This window comes from Dipodomys merriami, unplaced genomic scaffold, assembly GCF_024711535.1.
Source record: "Dipodomys merriami isolate MVZ:Mamm:240054 unplaced genomic scaffold, mDipMer1.0.p SCAF_2, whole genome shotgun sequence".
Classification (NCBI taxonomy): domain Eukaryota; kingdom Metazoa; phylum Chordata; class Mammalia; order Rodentia; family Heteromyidae; genus Dipodomys; species Dipodomys merriami.
Genome location: NW_027203381.1, coordinates 111,628,762 through 111,655,370, shown reverse-complemented (window position 1 = coordinate 111,655,370; position 26,609 = coordinate 111,628,762). Strand labels below are relative to the sequence as shown.

General features: G+C 37.9%; 1 protein-coding gene across 8 annotated transcripts in view; it reads left to right on the top strand.

Annotated features, from left to right (window-relative positions):
• The window catches only part of Grik1 (glutamate ionotropic receptor kainate type subunit 1), a 338,127-nt gene that overhangs the window by 288,602 nt on the left and 22,916 nt on the right, over positions 1-26,609 (top strand). For all 8 annotated transcript variants that reach the window (XM_070030540.1, XM_070030544.1, XM_070030546.1 and 5 more), the window contains 5 exons: positions 1,191-1,304; positions 2,861-3,064; positions 3,819-4,042; positions 10,738-10,856; positions 15,513-15,730. In XM_070030540.1, the coding sequence (XP_069886641.1) occupies positions 1,191-1,304; positions 2,861-3,064; positions 3,819-4,042; positions 10,738-10,856; positions 15,513-15,730 (879 nt within the window). The remainder of the gene's footprint in view (positions 1-1,190; positions 1,305-2,860; positions 3,065-3,818; positions 4,043-10,737; positions 10,857-15,512; positions 15,731-26,609) is intronic.

The following is a 26,609-nucleotide window of genomic DNA, read 5'->3' as shown; positions in this document are numbered from 1 at the left end:
TATATATATATATATATATATATATATATATATATAATGAGATCTCTTGAAATGAGACTCAAGTCCAAACATGAAATTTGCTACTAATTCATAGACATAATATATACATATTATTATATAATATATCCATATTATATATGGATATATAGTGCATATATGTATACATACATAATATGTATGTCAGTATATATATGTATATATATATATACATAGAGAAAGAGAGAGAGAGAGAGAAGGTAATTTTGCACAATATTTTAGTGCCCCTATGTTTTGACCATTACCTAGGGTCAGGTGATTTGGAAGAATTTCATATTCAAAGAATAAGAATGTATAATCTCTATTACTACAAGGCCTACTAAAGCCAGTAGACCTAGGCCACTAAAGAAAATAGGTCATTATCTTTTTGAAAGAGCAATAGTCTTCACTGAATGTAAATTTCCTTGGTTGGATCTGTGACACAAAGATCAATGAGTGATAAGCATGATTATCCTTATGAAAGAAGGTCAAAGTCAAGAAGACCAGAAAAGACAGGTAAATGGATATTGATAACAGAAGTCATTAGGTCCTGGACAGAGGGAAAGCCTAGTCCTACCATGACACACAGACACAATCACTGTCCAGCATTGTCCCTCAGTGAAAATAGGACCAGAAATGTTGACTTAGCCACACATTTTCTCCCCATCTCATTTCCTTTTGATGTATAATTTCTCCACCCTCCACCAGCTTCCTCCATCTCATTATTCAAAAATTTTAAAGAAAATGATAACAAAAATATCCCACTTTGGCAAGATATCTTATATTAGTACAATGAAGCCTTCCCAGGGAGAGAACTTTTTGTCTCTTGTGGTGTTATTCAATGCCTAGAACTGCACCTGACATAGAAGCTCAACAAATGTATATGTTGGGAGGTAAATCTGATAGTCATCTAAGAATTGTTCATTTTTGTTAAAGAAGAGCAATGTATCTCATAAATGACAAAAAAGAAGCCTTACCCTACTACCCCAAATAGCAATTTCCACTATTCTGTGGACAATTCATTCTATGGATTCATTTTCCCACATTGAGTAGCTCACTGCCACCTTCTCCCGCCGTAAGCATTTATGCCCATTGCTGGTATAGAAGGGGACTCTTGTTAGTATAAATGTCCACACAGACCACCTGCAGCCTCTGATGTACTGTGTTCTGTGTAGATTGGGATTTGGAACTCCAATAGTGGGCTCAACATGACGGATGGGAACAACGACAGGTCCAACAATATCACAGACTCGCTGGCCAACCGAACACTCATCGTCACCACCATCCTGGTAAGCTACCTTCAAGAAGTTCTGCACTCCTTCTCTTGATTCCTATGCTAGATCTGGAAGGATTCCTCAACTGTGAATTTTTGTGTTGTTGTTGGTTTTTTTTAGTCTGTCTGAATATATGGAAAAGCCTATGTTTTTATATGCTTCAAACAGGGTTATTACAAGCTCTGACTGTGGCTCTGAAGGCTCCTTCCCTCAGTGCTACTCTATCACCATCCAGCTGACCTTTCGATTTTTTCCAGATTATTGATTGGTTGGCTGGTTTTAACCAAAAGGAGAGGCTCTGGCAAAAGACCAGAGAACTAGGAAAAGAGAGGCAAAAAAATTCTTCCCTGATATTTCCCTATTGTCATCCAATGGTTTCATAAAAACTCCTATCCTTCCCGAGCCATGGTTCGTGCCTTGTTGCTGGCTCTTCAGCTGCACTGGACTCCCTCCATGAGCATTCCTCCCTTCTTCCCATCTCAACCCTGGGTTTTCTTAGGTTCATGAAGGACTGGATCACTGGGTTTCCATATCCAGCCCTAACTCTTACCATCATCTCCCTTTGTTCACACTTCTATAAATCACCCCTGCTGATATCAAAGCATCTATTAGGATTCTGATCTCATCCCTTCCCAGCTACCACACATTAATGCCTATTTTCTCCCCCTTTTCTTTCCTGAGAAAGATAGGCTTCTAGAAGTAACCCTCTCTGAACTCTTCCCATGCAGGCATGCCTGCCTTATCTCATGCAGTTTGTAGCATAAAGGCCATTGTGTTTGAAATACTTATTATGCAAGAATTGTTCATTCAAAGGAAAAACTTCATTGTTCTTCTATCCATACTTTGGGATACATGTCAATAGCATATCAATTGTTTTAATTTTATTAAACGCTTAGACTTAGGCAAATGAGATTAGCAAGTTTTCAGAGGTATGGTGGGAAGAAGCTCATCATCTGTAAAAATAGGTGATTTATCACATAGGTAGAAAAGTGAAGAATTACCAGATTTCAAATACAAAGTGATTTGCAATAAGACTATAGAAATGATGCTAAAAGAAAACATAGAAAGGACATACACAGAATGTAGCAGTAAGATTGAGATAAAAGTTTGAAGAGAAAATTAGAATATTTAGTAGACAAGAAGTGTGAAATTTGAGGTGCATTGGCTGACTTTTTTTTCTTTTGTAAGTGGATGACACTTTTAGGTCAAAATCAAGATAGGGAAAGCCTAGGAAAGAAAGTCTTGGTGTGGGCAAAGTTGGAGGTCCTGAGACTTCCATCTTCTAAGACCCAATGACAGAACACAATAATACCTCTATCCCACCATTCACTCACCACACCCCACTGAACAATGAAAGACAAGCTCACGTGTGAAAGACAGGAAGGAAACAGCAATCTATGGCATTGAGGGAACAGGGAGACCAAGTTTAGTCAAGGCAAAAAGGTAACGTGACTTACTTCAGTACTTTGAACACTGAGAATCTTCTTACTATATTATAATTCCTGAAACACTGCTGGACCAATCCTTCCTTCCACGAGAACAGTCTCTTAATTTTGATGTCTTTCATTTAGGAGGAACCCTATGTGATGTACCGAAAATCAGATAAGCCCCTCTATGGGAATGACAGGTTTGAAGGATATTGTCTGGATCTGTTGAAAGAGTTGTCAAATATCCTGGGGTTTCTGTATGATGTGAAGCTGGTCCCTGACGGCAAATATGGAGCCCAGAATGACAAAGGAGAGTGGAATGGGATGGTTAAAGAACTCATTGATCATGTAAGCAAAAATACATCACATACATCTGAAAAAACAGGATGAGAAAAGGAAGAGGGAGGAGATGGTTGAATCAATGTCAAGAGAAATGTTTCTTTTTAAAGCCTCATGGTAATTTTTTTTTTTTGGTGCTAGTCCTGGGACTTGAACTCGGGACTTGAGCACCATCCCTGAGCTTTTTACTCAAGGCTAGCACTCTTAGCACTTGAGCCACAGCTCTACTTCTGGCTTTTTGCTGGTTAATCGGAGACAAGAGTCTCACAGACTTTCCTGCCTGGGCTGGTTTCGAACTGCAGACCTGAGACCTCAGCTTCCTATATAGCTAGGATCACAGGGCATGAGCCACCGGTACCTGGCTAATGGTGATTTTTTTTTATGCAGAATAAAACAATTTAGATATGCAATCTCATTTTATTAATTAATATTATGACCAAGTTGCTCATTTCCTTCCTTTTCTAAATACTGTTTATTAGACATGTCCTCCTGCATTTTCTTACACTATTTAGTGTGTATATGTGCATGTGTGTGTGTGTGTGTGTGTGTGGGTGGGTGGGTGGGTGTATGTTGCATACTTTTTGGCTTGTCTTTACTGATACAGTAGCTGGAAACTTGTTTTTATATTAAAGTCAATTACAGTAGAAACTTCTTGTATGAGAGGCACTGGAGTTGAAAGTAGAGATCAAGGATATTCAGCAAAGTTCAGACATTTGCAGAGACGTGAAACAGGAAGCCAAGAATTTGGGACTTGTTTTTACAGAGGGCTGACCTAGCCGTGGCTCCTCTTACCATTACTTATGTGAGAGAGAAAGTCATAGACTTCTCCAAGCCGTTTATGACCCTGGGTATCAGCATTCTGTACCGGAAGCCCAACGGGACCAATCCTGGCGTCTTCTCCTTCCTCAACCCGTTGTCTCCAGACATTTGGATGTACGTGCTCTTGGCTTGCTTGGGAGTCAGTTGTGTGCTCTTTGTGATTGCAAGGTAAGTTTCAGAACACTGAATTCATAAACAGTCTATGTCAGTCCCAGATCTCACAGTTAAGAACTGAAAACACACTCTCTTTTCTTTGTTGTTTGGTTGTTTCTTGCTTACTGCTCTATTCTTATCTACTTTCTATGGAAAAGTCACTTTCTAAACAAATACCTTTTAATTATTCACAAATATACTTTTTAAAAGACAAAAGGGTTTTTTTCACTTTGATTTTATCAGTATTTCAAGCTGCATAAAAAGGTTATTTATTCATTTTCCATGAATGGTAGTATAATAAAAGCAATGACTCACCTAATACATTTAAAATGTTTCATTAAGGAGAGCAAGATTATATCAAGCTATTTGAACTCCTGGGGTATATGGATTAATTAAAAAAATTAAAAAAAAAACAAAGTTAGCTAGAAGTTATTATAGCAAATAAAAAACACTAGAATAAAGTGATTGGGGAATCCCCCAGGAGTAAAACAATAATAATTTGAAAATTCAACAGAAAGAGGATTTTAAAATAACACTGAAAATTAAGATTACTTCATGTAGAGAGTAGAGGTATGAAATCTTTATACTACCATTAAGGTGATTTGATGTAGGTTTTATTTTTGAAATTTAACTCTTTATTTCACTCTTCTGCTATACATAGTTCTTCCAGGGATTTTTATGCCACTCAGTAAATCATGTATTTTCTAAATACCTTTGATGATTAATTTTAAATAGGTGTTTTACCTGTTGGTTTAAATATTTCATATCTCTAGACAAGACATGACTTTTTTTTAATTGCCTTTGTATGTCACCTGTCTGTTTTCAAGTTTTTCACCTTTCAACAAAACTTAATGAACTTTTTCCCTAATCAATTTTTGTTTTCCCTCCAGGAGTTTCTAAGAGAAATATTTCTTCATGCTAGCTCTCTGTCATTGTCCACTGTCTGGTTTTGATTAATGCCAGGTAACTCTTTTCCTGGTGTAATTACTTTAAAAAAAACTGGGAAAGATAACCCAAGCTGGGGAAGTATAAACTATCTACAAGGGCAGACGCAGTCACACTGAGTAAATGCATGCTCTCAAATGTGGGTATTCATTCAATATAAAGAGAAAATTCTGACGTTATCTACACATTGTAGTACATGCCATTATCAGTTCTCAGTTTTCATGCTTTTAAGTAATGATTAAAACCCTCTTTCTATACACCTTACTTTAAAAACTAGATTATTGATAGTCTATACAATGATATTATCCTTTGATATTTTAAGTGAGTAATTCACAACCAAGCAACGAAGAGAGATTTTCTTTTCCCTTTAGGGGACCTTTGGCTATGTCTGAAGACATTTTTTGGTTGTTAAGACTAGAGACAAAAATTGCAATTCATATTAAATGGATACAGTATGGGATAAAGAGTACTGCTAGACATCCTATAGTATTCAAGGCAGCTATACAGACTCTCTCTCTCTCTTTGTCTCTCTCTGTCTCTCTATCTCTGTCTCTCTCTCACACAGACACACACACACACACACACACACACACACACACACACACACACACACACACACACACACACACACACACAAAGGATTATCAATTCCAAAAGGTCAATAATATTAAAGTTAAGAAACCATGTTCAAAACAATGAATGTATTACCTTGCAAGTAAAGAAAAAAAGTGAAAATAAGCTTTGGAGGTGAATTTTGTCATTATGGCTCTAAAATTTAGTTTAAATAAATATTGCCCTAGAAGGACCATGTAATAATTAACCACTAGTTCTTGAACTGACTTGTTTTATTCCTCTGTCTGGCATTAGTCAGGTGACAGAGGACAGTAAGAAAATGAGCCTCTACAGCCCAATCTGAAATTCTATATAGTTAGGGATTCCAAGAAGTAGAGCAGCCAAGACTGTTGATGAGCAAGTGAGTGACTTATTGTCATGAAGTTGACCAGAGCTACTAGGAGAAAAATAAATAACACATGTCAGAGCACAACCTCAGAGCACAACCACAAGGGACCCTTTTACACTTGACCCTAATGGTGAGTTCAAGTAACATTGTTTTGTCAACAGACTAGGTCAGGAGAAGGTAACATCCAGTATTTTTGCCTTCTCCATTTTGTCTGTTTTTGTTTCATTCTTCCATAAGCTCTCAGGGACTTGTCCTCTTATTTATATTTCTGACTTCACACATCTCCCCATCAATGCCATCCACTCAACATTCCTACTTGCAGAATGTATCATTTGTAAACCAGCCCTTCTGTGTTTTGTTTATTCTCCTTGATTTTACCCTTCACCTCCTTTCACTTGCTTGTGCCAGCTGAACACTTAACAATGTCTCTACACCTTTGAGACCATCCATGCTCCTACTTAATAAGACTATGAAATGCATTTTGGGTGATATTCCCCCAGATAAAATTCTGTATTTCCTATCATTGTCATTTGAGACCATGAACTCAGTTACTCCATACCAAGAAGCTAAGATACAAAATTGTGTTGGTTGCTATTTTAATGGTTTACACTCAAATTTAAACCATTAAATGTAAGTGGGAAATGTAAATGAAAAACCGTTAATCTAATAATGTTTAGCTCTAGAGAGACGTGGCATTTATGTCACGGTGTATTGCATTTTATGTTTGTTTAAAGGGGAAAAATAAAACCCAGCACAGCCTTGAAACCTAATGTTCTCATTGGATAAAGGCATTGGTCATTAGCTGAATGGAATTCAATTCATAAAGTTGTAGATACCAAAAGGAAAAGTTATAATCATGAAGGTAAAAATTTCAGTCATTGTGACTTGTAATACATTTACATGTCAGTGTTTAAGATCTGAGGAAGACTTCTTTCATGTGTTGTAAACGTATTTAACCACAAGGAATATAACTGGCATATTAATCCCAGTTAAACACACAAGCTAAATAGACTAAAGACTCAGATACTATGTATGTATGTTTACACTGTATGGTTTTTGCTTTTCTTCCTAAAACTGAACAGTTTAGGTTAGTATTTGGAAATATATATATATATGTATATATGTATAAGTATATATGTATATGTATATTTATGAGAAAAATGAAGCCCTTAAAAATGGATTCCAAAGATACATAATACAAACTCACTGGTGATATTCCAAGAGCAAACAGACTTTCTCCATTTAAAAAATGACTCATCCTCAACTTCTTAGTGCAGCCCAATGCTCATATCATCCATAAGAGAGAACTTCCCTTCAAGTCTAAGCTCACATGTATACAGACATCATGGTTCCTATCATTTTATGAACTTCCATATTTCAACATAAGATTACTGTTCTAACATTCTTCTAATACTCTTCTAACGGTAATTGTGACAGAGTCAAAGCACATTGGTACATTTCTCTATCACCTTTCTCTAGAAAAGTCATCATGAATCATTAGAGGATGCAGTTGGAGATTGTCATTGACACAATCCTATTTTAAGACCTCGATGCTGACACACTGTCATTCTGGCTATATTTAGATAGGCAGTGGAATTTTGAGCTTAAATATCTACTTACAGGCGACAGGTAGGTCTTTTATATCATAAAAGGCCAGTGATACACAGCAAACATTGTGTCTTGGTCTATATGTTCCTCCAAGTCATTTGGAATCTGAGAGAGGAAGAATATGTCTATAAAATATGTCTATAGAGCAGGCAGAATCACACTAATGTTACAAAGCTCCCTTCCCCCCCCCCCGCCCCAACAAACAATTCAATCAATTGCTCACTTACAAGTGCAAAGTATAAAATACTAAAAAAACAAAAGGATACCAAATTAAAAATAAAAGCAGAATTCCGAAGTGGTGTTCATGGCTCAGAGCCCATGTGTAGGGTGGAACAGGGAGATAAATGGCCAATATCAGAAGAGCTGGTGGTTGCTAGGTTTTCTGCTCTATTTGAAACTCTTCTGTGGGATGCACAAGCCTCTTAATGTATTGCAATTCATATTTTCAAATTATTGTACCAGTGACAATGATACTGTTTAAGTAACAGCATCTTTAATGAACATGCCATTTCAATTAGTAGTTCATTAATATTGGTGTTCATTCCTCCAGCTCAACAAATGACTAGAGTTATAAGAGTTTGTAAATTCAGAACTTAATTATACTGTTGAACTGGTCATTAAAACATATTGGAAAGACAATGTCAACTTAAGCTATCTCCATAACCTTTACTGAACCACCGTAGTCTACCCTGCAGCTGGGTAGACTGGCTTCTGCCCAATTGGATACCAATATGGTTGCTATAATCTTCCAGGCTGTTGCTTTAGTCCCTCTGAAACTCTTTTGGACTGTGTCCAGCAGCTTAGAGAATGCTTTTTCATTAAGAGGATCTCTCTGGCTGGTTCCTTGTACATGATTCACAGTGTGTCCTGCTTTTTTTTCTTTCTCTAGTTAATATATTCACCTTAGGCCCAGCTCTCCCTGATGTGTCAGCAAGCTGCTATTGTTTACTGCCTGAACCTTATGGCTTGGAGAACATCCTGTATGTTCTCATCGGCCTGATGGTATTTTAACATTCCTCTAACACTCCTGCTTGCATTAAGAGGACCCACTGGCAAATGGCAAAGCTGCTAGTGCTAAGAATTATTGCATTTTAAATCATTTCCCAATCACACTGCTGAGCATCTGATAATATCCCTTTTAGAAAAATAAGCATGTTTTAGCAAGGTAGCCCTTGAGAAAATAACCACAGAGCAAAGACCTTTTCCTAGGGGCTACCGAGGTCAGAAAGGTGCTACCAAGGTCAGAAAGGTGCTTAGAAAATAAAGAACTAAATTTGTATTCAGTGCTCCAGATTTTTTTATTTAAAATACTACCCCATGTAGATACCTAGATTCCTTTTTATTTCTTTTACAAATAAGCGGGAACTACAGCCCAAGAGAATGAGTTAAACTGTTCACTTACGCTTCCTCAACTACTAATTATCTTTCCAGAAAAATTCCCTGCCTGTAGCTCACCACCTTCCAATACAGCTCTGAAAATGCTGTAGAAAGCACTTCCCACCCACCAAGGGTTGGTGATTAAGCAACTGACAGGCCATAGTTCTCAAAACAATTCAATTAAAAACAAATCAAAAGGAAATTATGAGCTTAGAATCCTCCAGCAAGCCATGCTATGCAGTTAATATTAATGTATTCCTTGGCCTGAGCTATGATTCTTCTAACTGTAAACTTTGTCTCGACATTGAAAGATTGTGATTTGTGTTTCTTTATATCATAATAGAAATATCTATCGCAATCTGGACCCAGTGGCTCATGCTTGTAATCCTAGCTACTTAGGAGGTGGAGTTTAGAAGGATCACTTTTTGAGGTTAACCTTAGCTAAAAGTTCATGAGATAGCAATCTCAACAAATGAAAGTTAGGTGGGGTGGTGTAGGCATGGGGATATGTACCTATCCTTCCAACTACGCACAAAGTGTAAGTAGGAAGATCATGGTCCACACAGGGCAGGATCAAAAACCTATTGGAAAAAAATCCTTAGGAAAAAAAAAAAGGATGAGGGAACTGGGCATCCGTGGTTCACACCTGTAATCCTAGCTACTCAGGAGGCTGAGATCTGAGGATCACGGATCAAAGCCAGCCCAGGCAGGAAAGTCTGTGAGACTCTTTTTTGTTGTTGTTTTTGTTATTGTTATTCTGCTTCAGTGCCAGTCCTAGAACTTGAACTCAGGGCATGGGTACTCTCCCTGAGCTTCTTTTGCTTCAGACTAGTACTCCACCACTTGAGCCACATGCCACTTCCAGCCCTTTCTGGGTAGTTTTTATTTGAGAGAAGTCTCACAGACGTTTCTGCCAGGGATGGCTTTGAACTGTGATCCACAGATCTCAGCCTCCTGAGTAGCTAAGATTACAGGTGTGAGTCATTGGTGCCCAGCTCCCATGACACATATCTCCAATTAACTACCAAAAAGCTGGAAATAGTGCTGTGGCTCAAAGTGGTTGAGCACTAGCCTTGAACACAAAAATGGAAGGACAGCACCCAGCCCCTGAGTTCAAGCCCCAAGACTGGCCTCCAAAAATAAAATAAAAAGAGATGTGGTACAGTACCTACCTAGTAAGTTTTGCACCCTGAGTTCAAATCTTAGTACTACCAAAAGAAATATCTAGCATATTCCAAATCCAGCCCTTCTCTTTTTTTATATGTTGTTCTTATGTTGAAGCTTTTTTGATGCATTATATATATATAACCATATATATATAACCACAACGTCCTTAAACTCCTTCTAAACATCTGCCCATAGAAAACCATAGAACTCCATTGAAAGGAAATCACCCTCTTCTTTGAGTTTCCCATGGGGATTTAGCAACAGTTCTTCGCAGTTACTGCACAACAACTGAGTTCTTCTCATCACCGCTTAGTAAGCACTTGGGTTGAAGGATCCTTTCTTTACAGTCCAGCTGTTGTAGAGTAAAATGGAAATGAATGAAGATGGAAGAATTCAGTCACCAGAGATCTGAGGAGGACAATTTTAGCCAACCAAGGTCTCGACTCAGAAATAAGAACCCTGGTAAATGCTAACTCCAGATTCTTGGACACTTTTCCCACCAAACGTTTCTAAGTTCATGCGTCTGGTCCATTCTCTTTGGTTTAATAGTTTCATCTTTAACTGGTTGGGCTTTCTTTACTGCTCAGCAGGCTTTTCTGGCACCCCACGTATTTACCTGATACTTACCGACTGTTTCTATTAACTACCACAGGTTTACACCCTACGAGTGGTATAACCCCCACCCGTGCAACCCTGACTCCGATGTGGTGGAAAACAATTTTACTTTACTAAACAGTTTCTGGTTTGGAGTTGGAGCTCTCATGCAGCAAGGTACCTCGGTCACCCTTCTTTGTCACATGCATCCCACAGTCTGCTGACAGGCTTTCGTGCTGGTAAACTCCACCATGCAGCTAAGGGGTAGGCTGAAGACCCATGCAGTTGAAAGCAACTGCAACTGACCCAATCTAGCAGTTCTGAAGCAAAGACAAAAATGTATCCTAGATAGAACTCCCTCATTATGTATCTCAAATAATATTTCTGTCTAGGAATGAACAGAGTTTCCTTGTCAGGTGCAAAGTTGATCAACTTGCATAGATGGACCTTTCCATCTTTTCCCTTTTATCTGTAACTCTGTAAAGTCAGAGGTTGGCAATAAGTGGGATTTAAATCCTTTGAGGATTGCATTCACTTAGATGCCTCCAGTTGCCAACATACCTAGAACTTCTACCTAATTACCACTCTGACAAAACCTACTGAGATTCATTTTAGCCTCCCAGTAACTTTTTACAACCTCCCTCAATTGGTAGCCATAGCAACAGTAAACTGTCGGGGTTAGGGAAATCAAATCCAAGCCAGACAAATACAATGTGTTTTATGTTTTTTTCCTTATGATTTGGAGGATTTTTTTAAATGTGTTGAGGGAGAAGGGAGAAGTTGTTTTAACCATCTGAAGAAAGCTATTTCTTCTGGAGCTTCTTCAGTTTTGATTCCAGGCATATGGGCTAAGAAATACTTCCAAGATTAAGCACATTAATGTAAGAAAATTATAAGTCACAGATGCTGCTTTTTTAGAGTATCTTCTCATCTGACAAGATGGAAAAAAAACACTTGGCAAGAGAAAATCCAACTAGAATGTACATGAAAGGTATTTGTTACTTGGAAATGAACCGAAGCCTTCTCTTTATAGAGTATTATACCAATTTCAATGTGTATGTTCTATGTCTGTAATAAGAAGGGGTACAGAGGGAGACAGAAAACGATAGTGGAAAGGATGGGAAGAGAGGAAGAAAAGGGGAGAGAAGGAAAGGGAAGAGGAGGGATTGAGAGGAAGGAAGAGCTAGGAGTCTGTGGTGCAGAAATACCAAATAATTACAGAAAGTGGGCAAATCCTTCCATTATGCAATGGGACATAATTTATGTAGACACTGCTGATGAGGCATAGATACCATGAGGTTTTCTGGAAATCACTGGCCTTTAATTCAGAGCAAAGCAGAGAATTATAAATCCTGCAAGAAAATGTATCTTGTTTTACCAGTACATTTCATGTTTAGAGTATTTATTCTGTGAGCAAAGAAGGAGACGTCTTCCATTCTCTGTAGCTTTCCTCCTTCAGCCATTAGAATAGAAATAGATCCACCCAGGATTCATACAACAACCTAGGTGGGTTGTGGCCCTTCTGTCACATTAGTGACCCCAGTTGCAGAACTTCCCTTTCATATTCTCTCTGGAGTTTACCATCATCCACAGCAAACTGTGGGAAGCAGTGTCTGCTAGTTACCACTACCTTGGGTACATGACAGTCAACCCCAACCAGACTCTGCTTGTCTTACAAGATATTTGCAAGCATTTGTCAGGTGCAGCAAATGTTTCCATATGTACAAACTTGTGGTAGTGTGATCATATGTCCCTGCGTCCTTGGCACATGCATTTTGAACCAGGTTGGCTGTGTTCTGTGGGCTCTCTTACGTTTGCAGAATCTTGCTGTTGTTCTCAATTGGAAAACCAGTTTGTTTCATTTCTTTCTGAATGTGATGATCAGACTTTCTCTTTTCTACAGAGCGTGAGCAAAGTCTGGATCAGGATTGGCTGTCATGTCTGCCGTTAAAAGGCACTAAAGTGACTTCAGCAAGTATTGGGTCTCACCCTGAATATTTTCCAATGGTGTCTGGCTCTGCTCTTATGCTCTCGTGACTTCGTCATCTAGAGTTCTGAAGTTAACACAAACCATCTCCTCTAAATCTCTCATTTAACACTGAGAATCAGAGAATTCACAGAATTGCATGAAAAAATTTTAAATAACACAAAGAAACATGGAGAAATTAGGTGCCATCTACAGAGCATTTAAAATGTAATTTCAGTAATTTTCACTGGTTTTTTCCACATTTGCAAGAACATTTCATCTAAAAACATAAGCATTTATTTTAAATTGGGAAAATGTGAATCTATATACTTATGTGTCAATAGTTGGTCACCCATCTGTCCCGTTTTACTACCATATATATGAACATAATACATAATTATGAACGTATACAAATAAAATGAAATCTTTTTCTTCTTACAAATGTAACAAAATACCATAAAGATAATTTAAAGAATAAAATCTGCAAATAAGCTATTAACTGGTTCCCCCATACACACCCCACTGGCTATTTTATGAAATAAATCACATTTTAATGATAACCAATTAAAGATGTAAAATAATATCACATTTCCACAAGGCCACTAGATTAATTAAGTACAAAGATTTGAAACAACCTTGGGTTTTAAACACACACACACACACACACACACACACACACACACACACACACACACACACACACACACACACACACACACACACACACACACACACACACACACACACACACACACACACACACACACACACACACACACACACACACACACACACACACACACACACACTCCAGGCATATAAATCCCATTAAATTACAAGATTAAAAACAAGAGTAACAAATTATTCCACTAATTCTCAAAGGTGATTTAATGGAAACTATTATAAATTTGTGTAATATAACCCATCCAAATTCAAACAAATAACAGTAGGAAATACAAACTACAGTCAAACCATTTACCTTATTTTTTTTAAGGAAAGCAATAAAGATACCTACCAGCATTTAGGAGACTATATCTGTATATTCAACACCCAGAAAACCAGTCAACCCTCATCTGCTTATCACTAGCCTTAAGCTGTTCTTATTTCTTGAGCAATGTGTCTGTGCAGTTGCGGATTAAACTGAACATAAATTTCTTGATACATAGATTGGAAAACTCCAATTATTATTTTTATTTTGCCAGTCCTGAGGCTTGAACTCTGGGCCAGGGTGCTGTCCCTGGGCCACTTTGTGCTCAAGGCTAGCACTCTATCACTTGAGCCACACCTTAGGACTGAGTAGATCATTTTCATTGTCCTTTGTGGAAGTAAACTTCATTCCTATGCCTTTTCTCTGAAAAAGGGTTTGTTTGGTGAATATATTAAGCACATCTATGTTGTCTTTTAAAGGTAACCATATGCCAGGCACCAGTGGCTCATGACTGTAATCCTAGCTACAGGAGGCTGATACATGAGGATCGCAGTTCAAAGCCAACCTGGGCAGGAAAGTCTGTGAGACTCTTATCTCCAATTAACCACCAGAAAACCAGAAGTGGCGCTGTGGCTCAAGTGGTAGAGCACTCACCTTGAGTAAAATAACTGAGGGACAGCGCTCAGACCCAGAGTTCAAGCCCCACAACCGACAAAAAAAAAAGTAACCATGAAACATCTGAGTGACATCCAAAATACATTTCTACCATGAAGGAAATCTCTCTACCTGAGAAATAATTAGTTTTTAAAGTATGATTATTAAGAAATACTATTTATTTGAAGACAAAATTATGCTTTTCAAGAATATATTCTATTTTAGCCAAATAAGACTCTAAATTAGAAAAAAAAATTGTGAGTCATGAGGTGGCACGTGACTTGAATCTTAGCACTTAGAAGACAAATGCATGAGGATGACATGCTGTAGACCAGCCTGGACTATGTAGTGAGACCATGCTTCAAAAATCAAATGATGGAGCCGGGCGCTGGTGGCTCACGCCTGTAATCCTAGCTACTCAGGATGCTGAGATCTGAGGATCGCGGTTCAAAGCCAGCCCGGGCAGGAGAGACCGTGAGACTCCTATCTCCAATAAACCACCAGAAAACCGGAAGTGGCGCTGTAGCTCAAGTGGTAGAGTGCTCGCCTTGAGCTGAAGAGCTGAGGGACAGCGCCCAGGCCCAGAGTTCAAGCCCCACGGCCGACAAAAAAAAAAAAAAAAATCAAATGATGGTGATGATGATGATGATGATGATGACGATGATGATGACGATGATGATGAGGATAGCAGGGAAAAGAAAAAGAATTAGGACTTTCAAAGTATCATTAAGACCAAAAGGGGTTTATTCACTGTCATGTATGTCATGTCTGTATTTTTTATTCTACTGGCAAAAACTCACAGTATTGCATTAGAGTACATGTAATAAATGACCTCATAGGGTAGTCTTTTGAAGTTTCTCAATGCTTTCAGTTTAAATAAAAATGAAAAGGAAGTTGGCATTTTAAAACTTTTCATAGCTACCCAAAGACATAGAACACTTCACTTCACAATCTTAAACAATAACAAAAAGAAAGAACAGAAGACTTTCTTAGGATTAACTTTTCATTTTTAACCCACTAAGTTTTAGACAAAATACCTCAGAATAAAAGGAAATGTAATACCATCAATAATTGATCAATGACATTGTAAACAAAGGTAATGATGGAATGATTTTTTAAATAGAATCCTTTATATTTGCTCCATTTCTAGAACATACTTTGATTTCATTCTCCTATGAGCTAGTAAGTCCTTGCTGGGTTTATCTGCCTAGAATAGCATTCCAGTGTGTATCTCCTCTTTTTTCTGACTCTGTTTGACACCTGTAATCTGATAATGCCATCACAGGATCAGAGCTGATGCCCAAAGCTCTTTCAACCAGAATAGTTGGAGGAATATGGTGGTTTTTCACCTTAATCATCATTTCATCCTACACTGCCAATCTTGCTGCCTTCTTGACAGTAGAGAGGATGGAATCTCCCATAGACTCTGCAGATGATCTCGCCAAGCAAACCAAGATAGAATACGGGGCAGTCAGAGATGGATCGACAATGACCTTCTTCAAGGTAAGAACCTGAGGAAATGTTCTCAGGGGTTATCGTATTCTAGGGTACAGAGGGAAAAGTAAGAGCCTTTGGATGAAAACTAAATGAAAAGTATTTGATCATTTTTGATGAAATGAAATAGATAATGGCCTAACCCATTATAGAGAAGGCCTGAGCCTTCAGAGCAAAGCTTTCTTCTGGCATCTTTCCCATCTTCCATGTCTAGATAGACAGATTACCCTCCAACTCCTCTCTGGCCATTCCACTAGAAAAACAATGCTGCTTTCTGAATATGATCCAACAATCTGTTTATGAGTTGCTTTTATAGAACCCACAAAATGAAGATTTTTGACCACTAAGATACTTAAATAACTTTACTTTGTTATTTCTGCTCTGTTCTTGAAAGAGACAGAAGATGGGGGGAGGGATATGTTAATATTGGAACTTGGGGAATTTAACACAAAACTCCCCAGGAACTCTGTTCTAATATATCATGAAACTAATGCTACTAGCCATGATTGGAGCATTCCAATAGCTGTGAGTGATATATTAAGCTCCAAAAAAGAATCTTCTTATAGTCAGATTAGTTTTAAAAATCAAGCGCATATAAAATGACGTGTTTAAGGTCAAGTAATTTCTTTGTTATTGCTTATCTAGAATGATAAACCTGATTTACTTATGGAAAAAGCTCTAGTAACTTTTATTACCATAATTTTCATGAAAAATAAATGTAGTTAATAGGCAAAAAAAATCAGGCATTATGAAGTTTAGCCCTTCACTTTACTTGAGATTAGGATACAAACTTGAAAGCTAAATTACCTGTTCATAATCACATATTTGGTCCCTTATCAATAAGGAGCTAGTGCCTTCTTTAAAAAAAATTGATGAAGGTAAATATGTTGTGAGAAAAAAGAAAATAAAATTTTAACCAAAACAACCTAAAAATGCCTATGTAAAGTCTTCAAATTCAGATTATCAAAAATGAGGCTGACAGCCCAGGATCAAATGAACTATTTTTACTTCTGAAAATTACTAATCTAGAAACAAAACTTAAGGAGAGGGTGGCTAACAAAGAAGTGAACATTTTTTGTATTAAAGTTTTAGTTCATAAGACAGGCATTACCTGTGTAGCAAAATTTTCACAATATGATAATAACACAATATTATAATAGTCATAAATTAGAAAGACACTTGCAGTTAGAATAAACTATAGTATACACTGTAGAATAAACTGTAGAGTTTTATCCAAAATCAGGCTAATGTGAAGAGATATATTTCTCTGGCAAATTAAAAACTAGTTCCTTTTTTTTGAAAAAAGAAAGATAGTTCTAAGCCTTCTTTTTATTTTACAAGTAAATACCTATTTACAAGTAAATACATTAGGTTTTGTATAAATCACAGTGATTGTTTTCTTCCCAAGATGGGAATATTTTAGAGGAAAATAATAATATATAAATATATGGCTTTCCAAGGTTCTGACAATATAGTACTGTACGGGGATATCAGTTTCCCCGCGCTAGAGATTCATCACAGTTCTTAGCAAAAACCAGGGGAGTCACTTGCCAGGCACACAAGATACAAAGACATTGTCCATGCAGAATGCAATACATCTGAAATACAAAGTCCAGAATGATTACCCCATTCACCAAGATCAAAGAATTTTAAAGCATTGGGAAATGGGCTACTAGCAAAATGAGCAGGAGAGATTCTGTGGCCTTTTCGATATGAGTTTCCAGTGCAGATAAGAAAGAGGCAGTTAAGTGTTGTAGGTGTTTTTGTTGTTGCTGTTATTTGTTTGCCTTTTTATTTTGTGACAAATGACAGACATATCCCAAGAGATCTATGTGTTCCTTGGCCTTATTTCGATATGGCTTTGCTCATGTGACTCTGATGTGCAAAGCCTGGTTTTCATTTTTCATGGCAGCCCTCTGAGGTAGCTACAATAACATGTGCATGGACCGTGCACTTCTAGAGGAAGGAAGAACACGGTGTAAGTGACACCTTTGCGTCAATGAACACGGTATCGGCACAGAGTGCTAACCTTGAGCCTCACACTCAGTGTGTGAGTGTTTTGTATTGACTGTCTCTCTCTGTCCCTGTAAAGGCCAATTGAGGTAAGTGCTCCTATCCCTTCATATGATGAAGAGGGAGAGCCATCAAGACAGTGGCTTAACAATGGAGGTAGTTAGTAATGGAAGAGTCATCATCCGGTCAAACTTCAGAGAATTCCAGGAAGTTCTCACTTTGAAGGGCGGGACCTGGTTTGCTTAGGTTTCTATTACTCCATCAGAATGTAAAAGAGTGCCTGGTGCATAGTAGAGACTCAGAAAGCATTTTTTCCAATAAATAATAAATGTAAGAATGAAGTATGTGTGTGTGTGGTATGTGCATGAGAGAGAGAGAGAGAGAGAGAGAGAGAGAGAGAGAGAGAGAGAGAGAGCAGGAGAGCGGTGGATAGATATAGAAGCCCACACAGGAAGAAAACTGTTGCTGCGTTCCTAGTTACAGGCTAGCTTGTGGCCCAGCAACACTATTTATCAAGAAGGAATTTATTTGCAGAAGGAGGACAAGGACTAAATCCGATTTCATTTTTCCCTGGAGGGCGGCAAGCTGTCAGAAAGCTTCAGAGGGATGGATGGATACACACTCTGCGTTCTTAAGCGGGATTATTCCACAAGGGACAAAAGCATTCCAGCCTTTTAGTTCTTAGGGTAGTTCCGTCTCAGAATTAAGTCACTGAGTGACAGCAGTTACAGAACAAGGGTCCCCACCACACTGGTGACTTACTGTGCCAACCTGGTATCCCCTCCCCTCCTCTCTCATAGAAACAAACACTTGCTTTGGCTATAGCCAAAGCCAGATGTCTATGCATAGTCTAACCTAGCACTTTGACCAATTGTTGGAGCACACACCATCTGCCTAGATGGGTCCTATTTCCGATCAATCATGAAGACACTTCTAATAAGAAACATTTTCTTGACATATATGGTATAATGAGTACCTCGTGTTCCCAGAATAAAAACATCCCTTTGGCATCTTGCCAGGGGTAGCAACCTGTCCCTTTACTTTCAAGTTGGCTTTAAATCAGTTTTGCAACCACAGAACAAGCAGGTATAGAGTGCTCAGATATTATCAAAGTCCATAATCAAACAAAATACACTGATCTGTTATGTTGGCCCTTGACACCACGAGCAAGTGATGTTCTGAGCGAAGTATCTCCTGGAAAAGTGAGGCTACAAGTTGCTCACTAGATTTTCACTCAGAATCCACTGAATTTTTCTCGTGGACTTTTGTATCCTTGCAAACAGAATGAATGACAGCTCAGATTTCAGAATATGGATATTGAATTCTCAATGCAAACACACACACACGCACACTGTGTGTGTGCGTGTGTTGCATGTGTGTGTGTTAGATTTTACAAACACTTCTGTTTTGAAAAGTTTCCACTATCTACTATCTCAATTTAAGCCAGGACACAAGGATCTAGAACAAGGAAAATGCATTTTTGAGGCAAGAGTTGGTTGCCCAGTTTTTCTTCATTATTTTTATGGGAACCAATCACACTGATCATCACAGACTGTATTTCTGCACAAGAAACTGAATTGACACATAAACAATAATCCACAAGTTTTACCTTCCCAGTGAACATTTGGATATTCTCACTGATGTTGCCCACAAATATCAGAAGAACTATGTTTTGTGTCAAGGTCAATTCAACCCATGCTATGTGTGATTCACTCCGTGTTCATAAGTCATGTGCACTCTGAATCTTAGTTTTAAACACCATGGGCAATATTATGGCCTATTTTTTCAAAGAGTGTCAGTTACCATAAAGACAATTGGTAGGGCAGGATTAGAGAAAAATAGGGCATTTTCATAATATTTTAATCACAAACCAGGTACAGTTGGAGAAATTTTTAAAATATCTTTGGACATCAGGGGATCATGAATATTTTTGTCTCCTTTTCAAAGTTTCCAATAGTTAATAGATCCTGTTTATAAGTCAAATGTTTATAATTTGGAATTTCAACAGATTTTACTTAAGAGAAATTTTCAATATACTCTTGATACCGCTTGGGATAAAATGCATTAGCAATCCACTCAGTTTTATCAGTTTCCCTCTCCTCTGCTGGTGAAACACTGGGTTCTTCCCAGTGTTTCACAGTCAGAACAATCAAGGTTTTCCCTGCCCTATCAGCGCTGAGGGGACCATCACTGGCAAACGAGGAGGAAAAAAGCAAAGAGCAGTTCTTTCATGTTCAAGTGTGTGCACACAGCTTGGTTGCAGCTTCCTGAGGATCTATGTGATCTGTTTCTCTATATCATACTCAGAAAGACTCTACAGCACTAGCAATGCATTACATTTCTTCTTCCATCGATGAGGCAATAAGAAGCTTCTGTTTTTCTCTATTTTTCATAGAAAGCAGGAAACCTGTTCTTTCTCTCTGCTGTAATTTTATTAATCTAATGAAATTAGCTAGGTAGACCTTTGCCAGTGATCTAAACTCTCAAGACCTTGATTTCTCTATCTGTAAATTGAGGCTAATATCTAACTCATAAGGTCATTTTAAGGATCAAATGATTTAACAGAGGTAATAAACTTACACTACTGCTTAGCAAATTGTAATCCATTTTAAAAGCTAGATATTCTATAATAATCACCAATACAACCATCCTTATTATCGAGCCTTAGCCCTCAGTGCGAGCTCTATTCTTTCAATCCCTCTAGATTTAAAAATACTCTAATCTTTACTCAGTTTTTTTGCTGCCAATAGTCTCTGAACTGTATGCCTCCGGCTATTGGACAGAAAGTGCAAAAGCAATGCCAGGACTCAAGCTCTGAAAGGAATTCAAAGACTTGATCAATCATAGACCCAAATCCTTGGGACCATTTCCTGAGCACATACATTGCATCTGCAGAAGAACCATGTCCCAGACGGCAGGGAGAGAGCAGATGGCAAGGTTGCCCCTAGGATTCAGCTGAGAGGCAAAGCAAGGCAGTTCCATTTCACTCCGCTCTATTGATATTTTTGCAAGATCTCCAACATGGCGTCCCCAAAGTTGGCAGTGTTAAGAGAGAAGAGGATCAAAGGTACGGATCTGTGAGGTTTGAAGATTTGGATAGCAACAGGGAGAAAAGGGGCTTGCATACCTAGTACACGGAATGCATGTGGCTAAGTATCATCCTCAGTTTTGTGGGCAGGAAGCCATGTGGACCTGAGAATGTCTTATGAGCCAGAATGGCTATGAAATACTCACGTGAGAAATACTTCTCAGTAGAATCTTGCCTTTTAACAAATCACTATCCTCCTAGCCTCAAGCCAGAGGATTACACAGATTAGATCATGATTCAGTATAAAATGACTTGGATAAAATAGGTTTAAAAAAAATCATAACAGACTTGTCATTTCTGGCTTTCATGGTCCAGGGACTCTGGACTGGCTGTGGGAATAAGGGACTCTCTAACCTTTATCATCTTTTTTTTCCAGTGAGTGGTTAGATACCGTCAGCAACCAAAAGACATTTTAGGGAAGTTACTAAGCACTGAACCAGGAGAACTGAAGCAGAGAGCTATTATGAGAAGACAGATTTCAGGCAGAAATAATTATTTAAGGGCGAATGAGATGAAAGAAATTTCTAAAACTTCTCCACTTAGAAAGGGACTTTTCACATAAGAACTATTAGCACATGCTCGAGAGAGCCAACTAATTTTAGCATCAGTGTCAAAAGTGTTTGGTCTTTGTAGGTTAAAAATGGATTTGTTTGGGAAGAAATCTGTGAGGTCAATTTAAGTTAACCTTTCTCAAAGCCTGCTATATTGCCTAGAATGGAATGGACCAATCTTAAACTCTCTACAGAAGAAAACATAAAAAATATTTTAGCAAGGAATTTTCTAAGGGGAATCAGTGTGTTTTTTAAATGTTGGAGAATCTGCAAAAGCCATAATTTTCTAGCAGTTGAGGACAAAAGTGTAATCAACTACAATGATCATATTACACACATTTCATATTGTACACATTAGAAAGACAAACTCTTCATAGGCATAAATACTTTCTTCCAATAATCCTCCTTTGAACAATATGGTAAAGTAAGTCAAAACCATGGCAAGTGATCAGTTAATGAAAAATGAGATTTAATAGCCCATTGGATGAAGTAATTGTCTCTAAGGCAACCACTTATTTTTGATGTGTCTGTTTCCAGAGTTTGGACTTCTGACAGCTGTATTTCTGTCTTTGATTAGCTTTTTTGTCTTTCGTTTCTTTTTATTATCTTTAAGTAGTTATAAAAAGAAGTTCCAGTGCCGGGCACCAGTGTCTTACACCTGTAATCCTAGCTACTCAGGAGGCTGAGATCTGAGGATCACGGTTCAAAGTGGTAGAGTGCTAGCCTTGAGATGAAATGCTGAGGGACAACGATAAGGCCCAGAGTTCAAGCCCCACGACCAATAAAAAAAAAAAAACAGAGGTTCCAATCCAACCTATAAATTTATGAGTACAATGCATCTTGATCAGTGTCATCCCACATCTTTGGTTAATTTGTAAGATTTTTGAGATTAGGATCTCTCAAAAGAAAAATGAAATTGAAAACATACAGTTGTAATTGTTTTGATTTTTGTTGCTTAAATGCATATATTAGCCACATCTGTAAGATCACTTTTGATAAAATAGCATAAACCAAATAGCAAGAATTTATTCCTAGTGTGTATGTATCTGTATATACTTACAAGCAAAAACAGGTGTGTATAAACATAGATCAAAATATTAAAGTTTCAGGCATATTGACCCAAAGTAGAATTAGAAACCATTTGATTCTACCAAACAATGAGATTCTACATCTTTGCTATAAAAGTCTATAACTTCTTTGGAGAAATAATGTGATAATGAATGTTTATTTCAATAAAATATAACACTAGAGAAAAAGTCCCATGAAATAGAGGTTCTATAAACCTTATAAAACTGTGCTACATCCCAGAATTGCTCAGTCTATATATAACTCATCACAGAAACCCTGTAACTGGAAACAATGAAACTAGACAGAAGGGAAAAATCTTGCTAAGGAAAGGAAGAACTATAGACAATATTCACACTTTCTTTCAGATTCCAACTGTTCCACATTCTAAAACAGTCTCTAAAGTTTTGTCTAAACAAACAGAAGCTGTTGAAAGTCATGCAAATAGTTTTCATAAATTATGTCCTAAGTACAAGAGCTATAGTAATTCTTGCCACAAGAGATGATGTATCCTCTTTCTGTAGTCATTTATTTTGAAAATTTGTTAATTCCAAGTTGTATATGAGTAGCTCACACTTGGAAATCTAACCACTTGGGAAGCTGAAAATGGGAGAGGGAAAAACTTCTAAGACTCTTTCTTACTCATAGCGAGGCACAATGGTGTGTTTCTGGTATCCCAAACTATGGGAGAGACTGACATTGGAAGGGTCGAATTCCAGAGCAGCCCAGGCTGAAATATAAGAGAGATTCCATGTCATTGGTGGGAAATTGACATGTTCCTATCCTCCCACAAATGACAAGGCTCCTAAAGTAGGCAGAATGTGGCTCAAGCACGGACCTGGGAGAGAAGCGAGGCTGCTTCTCAGAAATTACCATTGAAATACAGGACTAGAGGTGTGATTCAAGAGGTAGAGTGCTAGCTTAGCAATCATGAGTACCACCAAAACAAACAAAGAAAAATTGTTGCTCCTGTTAAAACATTCCTAGACCATAAGTTTGTGTCTGTGTATTAAATTGAATAGCTCAATCCCTATTGCCTGGCAGAACAAACTCTGGAATAAGATTGCTGAGCTTGATTCCTGGCTTTAATCATTTCTACACGTAGGATTCTGCTTCTGCATCTATTAAAAAAAAAGAGAGATAATGGTGTATATGATCACTGTGAGGATTATGTATACAAATACTCTCAATAGTGTTTGGTGTAATACTGCTATCCTGTTTTCAATAATCAGCTTTTCACTGTCTATAGACATGTTGTAAATCACTGCTCAAAGTTTAACATGCATACATTACAAGAGGAAATGAGAGAAATAAATAATGGTCATCTACACTGAGACCCTAAGTCTCCCTTTCCAAAAATTGCTGATGAAAAATGCTTATTCTTTGCCAACCATGTCTCATCAGTGTCCGCAAGACAGCCTGCCATCAGGTTTAAAAGTGAGTTCATCAGAACCTGATGACTCTTGGGATTTAAAAAAAAGGAATCCTGGAAGATTTCAGATTTAATAAATGAGGCCTTTCCCATTTTAGCAACTTATTGTTAAGAAGCTCAGAAGACAGTCTAAATACTCTAATTAACTTTTGACACATTCCAAGAAAGGGCAGCCAATCACTGTTTCCATTTTTTTAAAAATATACTCCATATTATGGAATGATTTAGCAGGACGGCTGGGCCTGTGAAAGACCCAGGCTGTCATTCAAACAGTCATCTTGGTCTTTGAATATTTAGCATCAATTTGTGTGAGACATCATCCTATGTTTAAGTATGGTTAAAATTTGTTTCTTAACATTTTTTACCATCTATTTTTAATCCATTAAAAAAGTGCTTCTAATTTAGTCCCAAAATATTGCTTTAGATCTAATAAAAAATAAGCATAGGGAACAGGGCATGACCGAAAGAGTCATCACTCCTGGACTGGCCTTTCTACTAGCCAGCTCTGGCTTTCTGTGTGCCACGTGCCATCCCTGACTTCAGGGCCTGATCTGGACTCAGATAGAAAGAAGCAGGGCTGGAGGGTTTCCCACATAAAAGTCTTTGTGGATGTGCCATGGTGGAAAAGTTATTTTATCTCAAGGTGCTTGAACTTTCCACAGACTTTTCCAAATATTAATTAATATATTCCTTAGCTACTTCGTTTCCTGTGACCACTAAGTTTTCTTGCATTTCAAGTGGCCTATAATTCTAAATATGGAATATATTGATGCCCCGCAAAGGCAAACTTTGCAAATGAAGCAAGCAAACTTTGAAAGAAAGCCATGTGGCTCCTTTCTCTCTCCAATTGTGTTTATCATCATTAGGGGTAGAGTAATAAGGAATCAAAGCAATGCAAAACAGCCCCTGTACCTTCAACTTGACCATGCTCCCTACCGAGTAGCAGCTTTCAAACAGAAGGAAGATTCTACCAACTTTGTTTCAAAGGGTAATTAGCTTTCCCTTATGGTTCCTTGGGGAACCCAGACCAGAGCCGCCAGCAACTCACAGAAGAAAGAAATGAATGCTGTTGGGTTTAACTCTCTGAACTCTCTTTGCAACTAAAAACATAGCATGATAAACATGATAGCTCAGGACATAATTTGTTGCCAAACTGAGATGAGATAAGAAAAAAATAACTGAGAAAGAAATTAGAAATCTAAGAAGCCTTGAATATTGGGGTGGCAGTGAATGGCTCAATTCTCTGCTCCTTGTGTTTAGACCATTTTGACAACTGCTGTTGGTTTACCTGGTGAGCCAGACATGGAGTAGGCTATATACTACGCGTGTCCTAAGGCCTGCATCACAGAAAGTTTGAGAACCACATCCAATAGGGGCTCAATAACCTCTGGGTAGAGTTTGAACTAATTCTTATCTTCCTTCCACGTCTTTCATTTCTATTCATGCCTTGAGGGACTTCTGACTTTATCCAGTGACTATGAATGAAATGAACAGTTGCTTCTTTAGTCCCTCACTTCCACTGACAAAAATCCAGTTTCCTAACTATCTATGGTATTCCTTTTAATAAAATGTAAATATGACAAAAACTGTTCTATGGCATTTTTATAGCGAGGCTGATAGGTATTGGTGTTTCATGTCTCTGAGAACTATTAGCAGGCTGCTGCAGGGAATACTGTCAGCCGTGAATGAACACTACGTTTTCACACGTAGATTGAGTAAAGTTAAAAACACTTTCAAAATAATTTTGGCCATATAGACACCCACCTCCCGCAAATCATGATGGACCACCAGAAACAGCATTGAATTAGATATTGAGAGACCTGAGGTCCAAGGTTATCTCAGATATTAACTAGCTCGGTGTCGTTTTTGAAGTCTCTCAGCCCTCTGCACCTCATCTATAAAAGTGGCAGTTTGAATGAGCTGATCTCTAAAGTCTCTGAAAACTTTAAAATTTCATACTTCAAAGAAAATTAGTTTCCCGGAAGGTAGTATCTTGATGAAGGAATAATTTTCCCAGCTGCACTTTTACTGCCAAAAAAAAAAGAAAGAAAGAAAGAAAGAAAGAAAGAAAGAAAGAAAGAAAGAAAGAAAGAAAGAAAGAAAGAAAGAAAGAAAGAGAACAAAAAAGAAAGAAAAAGAAAGAAAGAAAGAAAGAAAAGACGGACCTCTATGCACCAGTACAGGTACAGGTGAGCTCTTGATTCTAAGTTTAGCGTTATCAGATTCTTCACGGCTAAAATCACATGGCAAATGGAACATGGACCCTGACATCCAAAAGCATGCCTGTGTTTTAGAGACACAGCTTGAATCTGCAGATGTCCCTTGGGTTGAGAAGAGCTCCCAAGGGACTCTTACAACAGAATAGGGCCTATAAAACACCAATATCTATAAGGCATTATTTATTGAATTGTTATTTGTCTCATAAGATCTTTCTCAGGAGACTCTTCATATGCCTAACAATCCAAAATAAAGCCATCTGTCCTCTCCTGACTCCTGATGCCTGCAGTGTTAGCCAGGGTCTTTTAGAGTTAGGATTCCAGTGAAGTCCTGAGAACATTGGTGCATAATTAAGAACACTAGAGTTGATTCCACAGGTACTTGTTTTATTGCTTATCGTCCCAAATGTTTTAAGGCGATGTTTGTCAAGGAGGAAGGAATACATAATGTACTAATACAGATATGTGAGACCCAGAGTTTCCTTAAAAGCATCAGTAATTCCCGTGATGACTTTCATCTTTG